General features: G+C 42.1%; 1 protein-coding gene across 1 annotated transcript in view; it reads left to right on the forward strand.

Annotated features, from left to right (window-relative positions):
- Positions 1-2,892: 2,892 nt before the first annotated feature.
- LOC133561907 (gamma-aminobutyric acid type B receptor subunit 1-like) overlaps positions 2,893-14,072 on the forward strand; it is a 20,656-nt gene continuing 9,476 nt past the window's right edge. Inside the window, exons 1-5 of the mRNA XM_061915557.1 lie at positions 2,893-2,947; positions 3,577-3,666; positions 3,826-3,890; positions 9,244-9,382; positions 14,018-14,072. The exon at positions 14,018-14,072 is cut by the window's right edge and continues 131 nt beyond it. Coding sequence (XP_061771541.1) covers positions 2,908-2,947; positions 3,577-3,666; positions 3,826-3,890; positions 9,244-9,382; positions 14,018-14,072 — 389 coding nt within the window. The 5' untranslated portion in view covers positions 2,893-2,907. The remainder of the gene's footprint in view (positions 2,948-3,576; positions 3,667-3,825; positions 3,891-9,243; positions 9,383-14,017) is intronic.

A 14,072-nucleotide genomic window follows, 5' to 3' on the forward strand; every position in this document is an offset into this window, starting at 1 on the left:
AGTATCAACTGTTGCAAAGCTGTGTCATCAACATTCACAAGTATTAAATTACTTTTTCAAAGTAATTATTTCTTAATTCAAGCATGAAAAAAAAATCATGATTTTGACAAAATTGTGTCTCATATTTAAAACAGATGGCAGCCAAATGGACTTTGCTGTTTTATTTTCAATGAAACAATAGAAAACATGTACTCATATAGTAGTACAGTCGGCACAGTACAGTAAACTGACAGTTAATATTTAAACATTTACCATGTGGAGGCCAGGCTGTATATATGTGCACAAATTGACTGAAAGAGCACACACTTGGCGCGATGATGTCATGTTGCCGATGGAAAAAGGCATATTTAGACCATATGATTTGCCTGAGCGGCTAGTAGACCCCGAGAGTAACAAGCGGTAGCCTTGTTGCCTTTCCATTAAGAACAATTAATTAGTTTTTAGTATAAGTTGGTGGTTTCAAGAAAAGTAATGCCGAGCGCATATTGCCCTGAAGTTTACAGTTATGATAGTACAATTAGCCCCGAAACGGCTAACATAACGACTTCCGTGTTACACGTCCGATTCGCCCAGCAACTCTCTGTCGGAGTATCAGCGCTGCGGTCCAGTGCACTGCGGTTTTGTATTGTCCATCCATCCATCCATTACCTACCGTTCATTCCCTTTTGGGGTCGCGGCGGGTGCTGGCGCCTATCTTAGCTACAATTGGGCGAAGGTAGGGTACACCCTGGACAAGTCGGCACCTCATCGCAGGCTTTGTATTGTCGCTCGGTCCTTCGGCGGAGTGCTTCGGAAGCCGCCGGAGGAGGGAGCGAGAGAGAGACACACACACACAGTGACAGAGAGAGCGAGCAGGCGAGCGAGCGAGGGAGGGAGTGAGGAAGGAAGAGCGTGTGCGGGTCTAGGGGAAAAGCGGCAAAACGTTTCTCTGCTTGTATAAAGCTGGGTGAAGTCAATGTTCGGCCCTCCAGAGCCACCGTGATTGGTAGATTCCTTCAGCTCCGCACACAACGCTGTCAAGCGCCATTCATATAAAACTTGCGGGCCGCACTAACATTAAACTTTCATATTAAGGTGGGGGCCGCAAAATAACGTCTTGCGGCCCATGGGCCGCGTGTCTGAGACCCCTGGTTTATAGAAATAGTTGTCTTGGCGTTACTACGATAGTATTCCAGCAATACTGTTGGCAAGTGTGATGATATTAGCATAAATGAAAGTAAATCATATACAGAAATAGTTCTCTTACTATTTTTCTAGCAATACTGTGAGCATGTATCACAATATTAGCATACCTGAAGAGTACACATATAGTAAATATGATGACACATATTTTAACGGAAAAATAACAACACGTTTGACAAATGTGGGTTCTGGTCCACACCTAATGTTTGTTTCCTGTCGCCCCACTTTGCTCTCCTATAACGGACACAAAGTTGTTCTTGCCATCTATACGTTATTATTATTATTACTGTTATTATCATTGAAATTAGTTCCTGGAGTGTGCTCACGTCTCAAATTTCTAATCAATATTTCACATCAGAGCTAGTGCAGCGTTGAATGGCAAGCCTGTGTATTGGTCCCAAAATAAACTTAAGTGTATTCAGTCTATTTTAGTGCAGAAAGTGTTTGCATAAGAGTATGAATATTTTAAAGAGGAGCACCCATTGGTGGGTCGCAGTGTTCCAGTGCAGAGATGAGGGGCGCTGTCCGTGGTTCGGAAGCTTTAATTGCATTTTTAGCTGGAGGCCAGTTGACATGCACTCTTCCATCCTCCACCCCTTCGTGCTGGAGAATTTACAGGCTGCTTTGCTTTCATCCGGCCCGGTGTGTGATGTGCTGCCTTTAATGACTCCCGGTGGGCTATCCTGCTCGCTCCTTCCAACCCTCCCCTTACCTTCCTGCGCGGAACTCAAGAAAATATTGTGGCGAATGTGCGTGTTCGTCTCCAGCAGGTTTTGACTGTCTTCCACCGGCAAGCCTCGTCACCATCTGTCTCCCTCACGGAGGTGCGTTTTCATTTTTAGGTCCCTCCCCACCTCCTCCATCACACACACACACACACACACACACACACACACACACACACACACACACACACACACACACACACACACACACACACACACACACACACACACGCACTATCTCATTTGAAGTTTGCAAGTGTTTCACAAAGAAAGACTTTGTTATTCCAAAGTGCAAATGAGCAGCTATTTTTAGCACTTGAGGCTCCACACACTCGTGGGACTAGAGCAAGGTGTCCAAAGTGCAGTCCGGGGGCCATTTGCGGCCTGCAGCTATTTTTTTAACGGCCCGAGGCACATCCTTAAAATACGAAGGTCCTGAGTTTGATCCCGGGCTTGGTTTCTTTCTGTGTGGAGTTTGCATGTGTTCCCCGTACCTGCGTGCGTTCCCTCCGGGTTCTCCGGCTTCCCCACACCTCCAAAGACATGCACCTGGGGATAGGTTGGGGATAGGTTGATTGTAAACACTAAATTGGCCCTAGTGTGTGAATGTGAGTGTGAATGTTGTCTGTCTATCTGTGTTGGCCCTGCGATGAGGTGGCGACTAGTCCAGGGTGTACCTTGCCGTCCGCCCAAGTGCAGCTGAGATAGGCTCCAGCTCTCCCCGCGACCTCTAAGGGACAAGCAGTAGGAAATAGATGGATGGATACCAAAATTTTGCTTAACGTGACTCGATTGTCCTGTTTTCTTGTCTGTAAGGATTATCTTTAGAATTGCAAAGGGTTTATTTCAACTTCCTGTAATCCCAATTCAACATCCTGCGAGGAGGAGCCATTTCAATCACCTCCAAAGCCACGCACCTGGGGATAGCTTGATTGGCAACACTAAATTGGCCCAAGTGTGTGAATGTGAATGTTGTCTGTCTATCTGTGTTGGCCCTGCAATGAGGTGGCGACTTGCCGCAAACTCTAAAAGGACAAGAGGTAGAAATGGATGGATGGATTTTTAAGATATTAAGAAATTCAGTTTATTTTCCGTAATGGAGGGGATTATTATTATTAATTTAGTGGAGCGGATACACACTGTGTAGGGAGACATATACTTTTCTGCTATCTGCTTGTCAGCAGGGGAACTAATAACAAACAAATAGTAGCCAGAGGGGATCAGCGCTTCTGGTCGGCATTAAATGGCGATCACATACTATTTCAAGAAAATCGTGCGATACTGACGGGCGGGCGATATGTCAAAACCCTAGCGTCTGTGTTTATAAATGTTTACTGGGTTTGTTGTAGCAGACACTCGACTGCACTCTGTGTTTTGTTGATATCTTGTGGTTTAAGACAAGTTGATTGCTCATTCCCTCGTGGGATGCCTCCGCACATCTTGCAAAAGACACATTTCAGATCCACTACACAAGCTGTTCTCTTTTCTCATTATGACATCAAACGCTTAAATGACTGTTTTTGATGAGATGTGGAGCCAAAACACAACTGTGGAGGAAGTAAAGAAGACGGACACAATTTAAGAATCTTCTCAGTCACCTCGTTTTCCTCTGTAGCCCCCTTTTTCCACCCGATGTCTTTAATTCTGCCTCCGTTTTTTTCTCCGTCAGGTGGAGCCATGCAGGCGGCGCCATTGTTTCTTCTGCTTCTCGCCGCTCTTCCATCGCTTGTGGTGCCCATACATAATTCATCAGCCAAAGGTAATTTGTGTGTCCGCCTGGCTGTGTGTGGGATTGTGCGGCGGCGGGCTGGAATGCAGTCCGTTGAGAGCGCAGAGTTTGTCGGATAAACTTGCATATACGTCAAAGAATCAGCCTCCATCTTGGCTCTTTTTCCCTCCCTTCTTCTTCTCTGACCAGGCTGTGCCATCATCCGGCCTCCGAGAGATGGAGGGATTCGATACAGAGGCCTGACGCAAGAGCAGGTACAGAGAATGTTAGAAATACATCCCCTTGTACCACACAGATGGTACTTATCACAATATATTCTTTAGTACGCAGCCTCACATTTTAGGAGGGGTACCCTGATCCGATTCTGATACCAGATATTGGTCCGATACAAACAAAAAAACGTGTCGGAATGTATCGGCATGCATCTAAAAAGTTTGATATTAGCCTCCGATATAAGCAGTATTCCAATAATGATAATTAGATATTACTTTATCACCTATAACGCATCGCTTATACAGTATATCTAATGATATCTATTGGATTTGTAACTCTTCCTATGGCATCATGCTAACGCTAGCATGCTAATCCCTAATGTTAGCTTTTTAGGTAATTTTTGTATGTTTAAACCTAACAAGGATTTTGATACTTGGCGCCATCTTGGAAGTATGCTAACTTCTTATATTTTAGCATGCTAACGTTAGTATGCTAAAGTTTCATGATAGCATTCTTGCCTGTTTCATTGATATAAAACTAAATATATTGGATTTTGATACTTGGCGCCATCTTGAAAGTATGCTAACTTCCTATTTATATTAGCATGCTGACAATAGCATGCTGAATTTAGCAAGCTGAAGTTAGTATGCTGACGTTGGCATGCGGATGTTTTATGATGGCATTCATGCCTATTTCATTCATATAATCCTAAAAATCATGGATTTTGATACTTGGGTCCATTTTGGAAGTGTGCTAAATTGTTAAATATCAGCATGCATATATCCAATATCAATATCATATCGAGACATCTTCAGGTATTAGTCTCAAAATGTACGCTTTTTCTCACTACTTGTCTTTTTTCTTGCATTGTTGGTTGGATAGCATTCTTGCCTACTTCATTCATATAAACTTAAAAAATAATGTTTTTTGATACTTTGCGCCATCTTGGAAGTATGATATCTTCTTCTACATTAGCATGCAGTTTTTGGCATGTGAAAGTTTTATAATAGCATTCTTGCTAGTTTCGTTCATATAAACCTAAAAATCATGGATTTTAATACCTGCCGCCATCTTGGAAGTATGCTAACTTCTTCTAGCATACTGACATTAGCATGTGGACGTTTTATGATGGCATTCTTACTTATTTCATTCATATAAACCTAAAAATCATGAATTTTGATACTTGGCGCCATTTTGGAAGTCTGATAACTTATTCTATATAAGTGTGCTGATGTTAGCATGCTGAAGTTTTATGATAGCATTCTTGCCTATTTCATTCATATAAACCTAAAATCATAGATGTGATACTTGGCGCCATCTTGGAAGTATGCTATCTTTTTAGGTAAGTTTGTATATTTAAACTTAACAATCAAAGATTTTGATATTTGGAGCCATCTTGGTAGTAGTACAAACTTTTTCTTAGATATATTCATGCTGATGTTAGCATGCAAGCTTTTTATGTCCGCATTCTTACTAATTTCATTCATATGAACCTAAAAATCATGGATTTTGATACTTGGCGCCATCTTATTAGTACGTTTTATGATGGCATTCTTGCCTACTTCATTCATATAAACTTAAAAATGTATGTTTTTTGATACTTTGCGCCATCTTGCAAGTATGCTATCTTCTTCTATATTAGTATGCTGATGTTAGCATATGAAAGTTTTATAATAGCATTCTTGCTAATTTCTTTCATATAAACCTAAAAATCATGGATTTTGATACTTGGTGCCATCTTCGAAGTATGCTAACTTCTTCTAGCATGCTGACATTAGCATGTGGACGTTTTAAGATGGCATTCTTGCCTATTTCATTCATATAAACCTAAAAATCATGGATTTTGATACTTGGCGCCATTTTGGAAGTATGATAACTTATTCTATATAAGTGTGCTGACGTTAGCATGCTGAAGTTTTATGATAGCATTCTAGCTTATTTCATTCATATACACCTAAAAATCATGGATTTTGATACTTGGCGCCATTTTGGAAGTATGATAACTTATTCTATATAAGTGTGCTGACGTTAGCATGCTGAAGTTTTATGATAGCATTCTAGCTTATTTCATTCATATACACCTAAAAATCATAGATTTTGATACTTGGCGCCATCTTGGAAGTATGCTATCTTTTTAGGTAAGTTTGTATGTTTAAACTTAAAAATCAAAGATTTGGATATTTGGAGCCATCTTGGTTAGGCTGACCATATTCTGAAATCCCAAAAAGAGGACATATATATGTGTGCCAAGGCGGGCAGCATGCCAAGACCGGGAGTAGGTGAAAATTTGCCAATGATACGCGAACTTGCTTTATAAATATTATATTTATTTAAATAAAGCATTTTTTCTTCTCTGTTGACTGCTGTGTTGGTGCTAGGGATTTTCAAAATGGGGTACCCGGGACCCCATCAAGTCATAAAAATGGGGTCCCACAGTAAATTTTTGGGGTCCCACTTTTTTGTAAGCGTTTTGAAAACAAATGATAAATGTATTCATTATCCTGTTGTATCTCACATTCTATATCGTGTTTTGGAAAAAGGTTGTCATAAACGTTACTTAATTCATTAAAAAAATAATAAAAAAAGAAAACAAATGTGTATACATATGTAAATGTATTCAGTTATAAACATTCATTCACTTTCTTCTTTCCTTCATGGATGCTGGTAGTTTTTTCTATGTTTTTATTTAATAAGTTGTAGGTGTATTTATTTCAGTATAAAAGTGTAAAAAGTGTTTTGCTTCGGTCATGAAATGATGATAATGGTGTGCCAGGGCATACATACATTTTATATTTAACGCTTAAATCTCTGGAGTCTACATCAACTTCACATCTATCCCTTATTTCAAAATGTTTTAGTTTTTTTATGTTGTTTTTTTTTGTTTGTTTGTTTTCCGCCTTTTTTGTCAAACAAAACTATGTTTTTAATGGCAGACACACAAAATATGCAAAATCTTCCACCAAAAATTTTTTTCTTACTGGAATATTTGATGTGAAGTAATGGGAACCTTGGATAGGTCAAATATTCATAATAACATTGATTTTGATTCAAAATTATGTTTTGAGCAATGACAGGTTGAAAGAACATTTGCAACTTTTTATGAATTACATTTCACCTTTTAAGCTTGTTCATTTCACTTTTGTTATGTTTTAGTTTATTTTAATAGTATTTTTAGAATGTGCCGTGGGCCTTCAAAACATTAGCTGTGGGCCGCAAATGGCCTCTTTGGCACACTTTTGACACCCCTTCTATAAATAATAAAAAATCAAATCTGATAAATCTATCGCGTTTATCATAATACACAGTCACCATCTCTGTTTCAGTAAACAATGACGGTAATGACGTCACTGTCAGCGATGCTAACTTGTCAGCCAGTCCTTCAAAAGACTCCATTTGAACACTCCTGGCACATTAACACTTCAAAAGGCAAACAACTGCCCGTTTTTTTGGCCTGCAAAGTATGTTTTTGAGGTGGAGGAGTCTGCTCAGGTGCTGGTTAGCTTGAAGCTAACAGATAGCCTGTCTTCATCCTCGAACGATGTGGATCCAGCGGCAGATAAAAGTGAAGTTTCCATGAACTCACAAATACTAAAATAACTCATTTACTGGAGTTAAAAATGTTGACTTTACACACACCTTAGTGTTTACCAAGAAGTCTATTTCCTTTTCCCGGCAAAACTCGAACAAACACTTCCTGTCAATAGCGTCTCTTCCCTAATTTCCCCGGAAGTCCCGCCCCCCAGCCAAAGCCATTGGCTAACACCCCGTAGCCAGCTGCTACAATATTTACCGCTAGAATTCACTAACTCGAGTATTTCATATATATATATAAATATGTATATATATAAACAACGACGAGTTGAGTTTATACCAAAATGGATACATGGATGATACAGCAGAGGATTGGGAGAATGTCATGTGATCAGATGAAACCAAAATAGAACTTTTTGGTATAAACTCAACTCGTCATGTTTGGAGGAAAAATAATACTGAGTTGCATCCCAAGAACACCATACCTACTGTGACGCATTGGGGTGGAAACATCATGTTTTGGGGCTGTTTTTTGCTAAGGGGACAGGACGATTGATCCGTGTTAAGGAAAGAATGAATGGAGTTAGATTTTGAGCCAAAACCTCCTTCCATCAGTGAGAGCTTTGAATGGTTGACCAAATACTTATTTTCCACCATAATTTACAATTAAATTATTTAAAATCCTTACAATGTGATTTCCTGGATTTTTTTTTCACATTCTGTCTCTCACAGTTGAAGTGTACCTTTGATGAAAATTACAGCCCTCTCTCATCATTTTAAGTGGGAGAACTTGCACAATCGGTGGCTGACTAAATACTTTTTTGCCCCATTGTGTGTGTGTGTGTTTGAAAATACACGCAACTCTAATTCAAAATGCCGGACATTTAACGCATTTTTTAAAAAAAACGCCCGGACACTCAGGACACCCCCGCAAAAGAGGACATGTCCGGGGAAAAGAGGACGTATGGTCAGCCTAATGTTGGTAGTAGTACTAACTTTTTCTTAGATATGCATGCTGATGTTAGCATGCAAGCTTTTTATGTCTGCATTCTTGCTAATTTCATTCATATGAACCTAAAAATCATGCATTTTGATACTTGGCGTCATCTTATTAGTACGTTAAATTTTCCCATGTTATCATGATAACATTAGCATGCTAATGTTTCATGTTAGCTTTTTAGCTAATTTTGTATGTTTAAACTTAAAAATCAATGACTTTGATACTTGCCGCTTTCTTAGAAGTATGCTAACTTCTTCAATATCAAATCAACTTTATTTATAAAGCACATTTAAAATTTACCACAGGAGTAGCCAAAATGCTGTACAATGGGCAGGATAAAGGATAATACGAGAACCGAGAAAACAACACAACACAAACAGAACATGATAAGAAATAAATATACAAATAAAACATAAAAACACGGATGCTGATATCCGATATCAATATCATATCGATACACCTCCAGGTAATAGTATCAAAATGGATGCTTTTTTTTACTACAATGTCTTATTTCTCGCATTGTTACTGGTTTTGTTGAGTTTTTTTCAACAATATGCTGCGGGCCACACTTTGGACTCCCCTACTGTAAAATATATACATGTTTACTTTCTTATCAATTATCCTTCCTGAAGCTGAAATGTGAGGGGTGTGTTCCCTTTATTTGGAGCTTTGTGCACGAGGTTTGATTTGTATCCCAACATGGAGGTCCTTCCTGTGGCTGGTGTTCTCCGAAGCAGTCCGTTGAGACGAATTGAGTCTTCTGTCGGCGCCATATGGCAGCTTCTTATCCCCATTGACACCCAAGGAAGGAACTTAAAGCATGATCCTCCTCTAATCCCCCCCCCGCCTTTCCCACTCCACAGATCCGCAGCGTGGATTTCCTGCCAGTGGATTATGAGATCGAGTACATCTGCAGGGGGAACCGGGTGATCCTGGGACCCAAAGTCAGGAAGTGTTTGCCCAACCGCACGTGGACGGACATCTCACAACACAGCAGATGTTGTGAGTCCTCTTCTCCTAAACCACCCTGCTTGAAAAGCCATGTGCTCATTCATTCTACATGCATATTACCTTTAAGGCACAGGAGGAGGACAGCAAATGTCATATAAAATCCTTATTTTAATGTATTATTTTTGCCTTTGACCATGAGTGGAAATTGTTTGTGGTCGGGCCTGCCCCCATGAGGCCCGGGTCCCCCCTCTAATGGGCTCACCACCCTTAGCAGGGGCCTTAGAGGCTGGGTGCAATGTGAGCTCGGCGGCAGCCTAAGCAGGGCACTTGGTGGTCCGATACTCGGCTACATAATCTAGCTCTTGGGCCGTGGAACTTGACCTCGCTGGGGGGGAAGGAGCCTGAGTTAGTTCGCAAGGTGGAGAAGATCCGGCTAGATATAGTCGGACTCACTTCGATGCGCAGAAAGGGCTCTGGAACCAGTTCCCTTGAAAGGAGCTGGACTCTCTTCCACTCTGGCGTTGCACACGACGGGCTGGGGTGGCAAATCTTGTTGCCCCCCGGCTCAAAGCCTGCACGTTGCAGTTTGAACCAGTGGACGAGAGGGTAGCTTCCATCTGCCTTCGGGTGGGGGGACGGGTCCTGACTGTTGTTTGTGTTTTGGCACCAAACAGCAGCTTAGAGTACCCATCCGTTTTGGATTCACTCGAGGGAGTATTGGAGGTTGCTGCCGTGGGTTATTTCTTTGTTCTACTGGGGGATTTCAACGCTCATATTGGCAACGACAGTAAAACCTGCATAGGTGTGATTGGGAAGAATGGCTGCCTGGATCTGAACCCGAGTGGTGTTTTTTTATTGGACTTTTGTGCTCGTCACATATTGTCCATAACAAACACCATGTTCAAACATAAGTGTGTCCATATGTGCACTTGGCACCAGGACACCCTAGGTCGCAGTTCCATGATCGACTTTGTAGTTTTGTAGACTCGGGTGAAGAAAGGGGTGGAGCTTTCTACCGATCACCACCTGGTTGGGAATTGGCTGCGATGGTGGAGGAGGATGCCGACCAGACCCTGGCAGGCCCAAACGTACTGTGAGGGTCTGCTGAGGGTCTAGTAGAATCTCCTGTCAGACAGAGTTCCAATTCCCACCTCCGAAAGAACTTTGAACATGTCTCGAGGGATATGCTGGACATTGAGTCCGAGTGGACCATGTTCCGTATCTCTATTGTCGAGGCGACTGATTGTAGCTGTGGCTGCAAGGTGGTTGGTTGGTGCCTGTTGTGTCTGCAATCCTAGAACTGCGTCAAGCTGAAGAAAGAGTCTTTTTGGGTCATTTTGGCTCATGGAACTCCGGTGGCAGCAGACAGGTACCTACAGGCATAGTGGCGTGTGGACATCAGGGTATTTCAGGGAAGCCATGGAAAACGACTTCCGGACGGCTTCCAAGCGATTCTGGACCATCATCTGCCGCCTCAGGAAGGGGAAGCAGTGCACTGTCAATACTGTGTATGGTGAGGATAGTGTTCTGCTGACCTCGACTGCGGATGTTGTGGATCAGTGGAGGGAATACTTCAAAGACCTCCTCAATCCTACCAACACGTCTTCCTACGAGTAAGCAGTGCCTGGGCAGTCTGTGATGGGCTCTCTTATTTCTGGGGCTGAGGTTGCCGAGGTAGTTAAAAAGCTCCTCAGTGGCAAGGCCCCGGGGGTGGATGAGGAACAGTGTGTTTTTTGTTGTGGTCGTGGAACTGTGGACGAGTTCTATACTCTCGGCAGAGTCCTCTTGGTGCATTGGAGTTTGCCCAACCAGTCTACATGTGCTTTGTGGACTTGGAGAAGGCATGAAAGTATGGGGTATCGGACTGTCTCTCTGCATGATCAGAGCTTGGTCCGCATTGCCGGCAGTAAATTAGACCAGATTCCAGTGAGGGTTGGACTCCGCTAAGTCTGCCCTTTGTCACCGATTCTGTTCATAACTTTTATGGACAGAATTTCTAGGCGCAGTCAGGGCTTTGAGGTGATCCTGTTTGGTGGCTGTAGGATTATGTCTCTGCTTTTTGCAGATGGTGTGGTCCTGCTGGTTAATCCAGCCAGGATCTTCAGATCTCACTGGATTGGTTCGCAGCCGACTGGGATGAGAATCGGCACCTTTAAGTCCGAGTTCATGGTTCTTGCCCGGAAAAGGGTGGAGTTCCATCTCCGGGTTGGGGAAGAGATCTTGTCCCATGTGGAGGAGTTCAAGTACTTTGGAGACTTGTTCAGTGGTGAGGGAAGAGTGGATTATGAGATCGACAGGCGGATAGGTGCGGCGTCTTGAGTAATGCAGATGCTGTACCGATCCGTTGTGGTGAAGAAGGAGCTGAGCCGGAAGGCAAAGCTCTCAATTTACCGGTCGATTTACGTTCCCATCCTAACCTATGGTCATAAGCTTTGGGTTATGACCGAAAGGACAAGATCTTGGGTACAAGCGGCCGAAATGAGTTTCCTCCTCCGAGTCGTGGGGTTCTCCCTTAGAGATAGGGTGAGAAGCTCTGTCATCCAGGAGGAGCTCAAACTAAAGCCGCTGCTCCTCGACATCGAGAGGAGACAAATGAGGTGGTTCAGGCATCTGGTCAGGATGCCACCCGAACGCCTCCCTAGGGAGGTGTTTAAGGCACGTCCGATTGGTAGGAGGCCACTGGGAAGACTCAGGACACGTTGGGAAGACTATGTCTCCCGGATGGCCTGGGAACACCTCGAGATTCCCTGTGAGGAGCTGGACGAAGTGGCCCGGGAGAGGGAAGTCTGGGCTTCTCTACTTAGGGTGGTGTCCCCGTGACCCGACCGCAGATAAGTGGAATAAGATGGATGGATGGATGGATGGATGGATGGATGATGGATAAAGGTTTTCCAGCGTCAATAAATCGCTATGTGTATGCTTCAAGAGCATTCACGCTTTTCATCAGTTTCAGCCGCAGTGCGCGTTTTTTTGCTATGGCGGAATGTAAAAGAAGGGAGGCAATCATCTTGTTTTTTATTAAGTGTATTCGACTCTGTGCGGCGAAGCGATGCCGCTGGCCAGCTAGCATCACATAGTGCAGACCTCGCCAACCCATGGCTCCCGAGCCGCATGCGGCTCTTACATCTATATAGAAGTTTGTTTTTATAATATGCGTGTTCGGCGGGCGAGACGGTCTGTAAGAGTGATCACTCTTTCGTATCGGTAGTAATAATTACCGCTCCAACGGTTAGTAGTACCGTATTGCATTAAAATGGTCTAAACATATTTGTTGAATGATGCTTGAACAAAATATTAATGTAAGTTCATAAACCTTAAAAAGAAATGCAACAATGCAATATTCAGTGTTGACAGTTGGATATTTTGTGGACATGTTCCATAAATATTGATGTTAAAGATTTCTTTTTTTGTGAAGAAATGTTTAGAATTAAGTTCATGAATCCAGATGGATCTCTATTACAATCCCCAAAGAGGGCACCTTAAGTTGATGAGTCTATGTGTAGAAATCTGTATGTATAATTTAATCATTTGTTTATTTTTCAACAAGTTTTTAATTATTTTGATATCTTTTTTTCCAAAAAGTACAAGAAAGACCACTACAAATGAGCAATATTTTGCACTGTTACACAATTTAATAAATCAGAAACTGATGACATAGTGCTGTATTTTACTTCTTTATCTTTTTTTTTTTCAACCAAAAATGCTTTGCTCTGATTAGGGGGTACTTGAATTACAAACATGTTCCCATGGGGTACATCACTGAAAAAAGGTTGAGAACCACTGATATAATTCATAACCGTGATTATTTTGACATAACTTTATTTAGCCATTTTGTTGGCTGTACCCCGCCTTCTTTGTTGGGTGTACCCCGCCCACTGCCACCCCGAAGAGAATAAGCGGTAGAAAATGGACCCACTCCTTTGCAGAGACAGAACCTATGCTATTGTTTGTTATTGTTATTTTCATTAGAGTGCAAAATTGTTCCTACAGACAAAGTATATTATATTTTAATTGTATATTTTATTTGACTTGGTATTTAAAAGTTTACATCCATTCATCCATCCATTTTTTACCGCTTGTCCCTTTTGGGTCGCGGGGGGTTGCTGGAGCCTGTCTCAGCCGCTTCCGGGCAGTAGGCGGGGTACACCCTGGACAAGTCGCCACCTTATCGCAGGAGAAACACAAGTTGATTATATTTCAAAGAGTATACTTCCATTATTGTTATATGTTGTCATTACGTCAGTGGTTAACTTGGTCTCAAAAAAATGATGTCAATAATATCGTTTATCGGCAATAATTTGTCGGTCAATATATTGTCAAAAAAAAATTGTTCCCGGCCCATTCCTACCCTGATTTATAGTATCAAAAGTACCAATATTTTGATTTGGGAATCAATATTGGAGCATAAAGATCTGATATCGGCATAATTGATATTTCAGTAATGATCCGCTCATCACTTGTTACAAGAATTCGCTGATACCAATACCTCCAAAAAGTGCCGTATCGGCATCAGAGCATCCCTGTATTTAAGTGATTCTTTGGCCTACCAATGGATGGCACTGACATACCACAGCAGTTTCAGAATCACTGGGCTGGATATTAGTTGGTAATGGAGGACATCTGGGATCCCTGGTGATGCCCTTTAGCTATTTATGTTTCTGTGTGTGTGTTTTCTCTGTTTTGCAGTGTTGCTGTGTCCTCGCGTGTGGACGTCTTTGGAGAATGGTCAGGTGACGGCAAA

This window comes from Nerophis ophidion, linkage group LG11 (genome assembly GCF_033978795.1).
Source record: "Nerophis ophidion isolate RoL-2023_Sa linkage group LG11, RoL_Noph_v1.0, whole genome shotgun sequence".
Taxonomy (NCBI): Eukaryota; Metazoa; Chordata; class Actinopteri; order Syngnathiformes; family Syngnathidae; genus Nerophis; species Nerophis ophidion.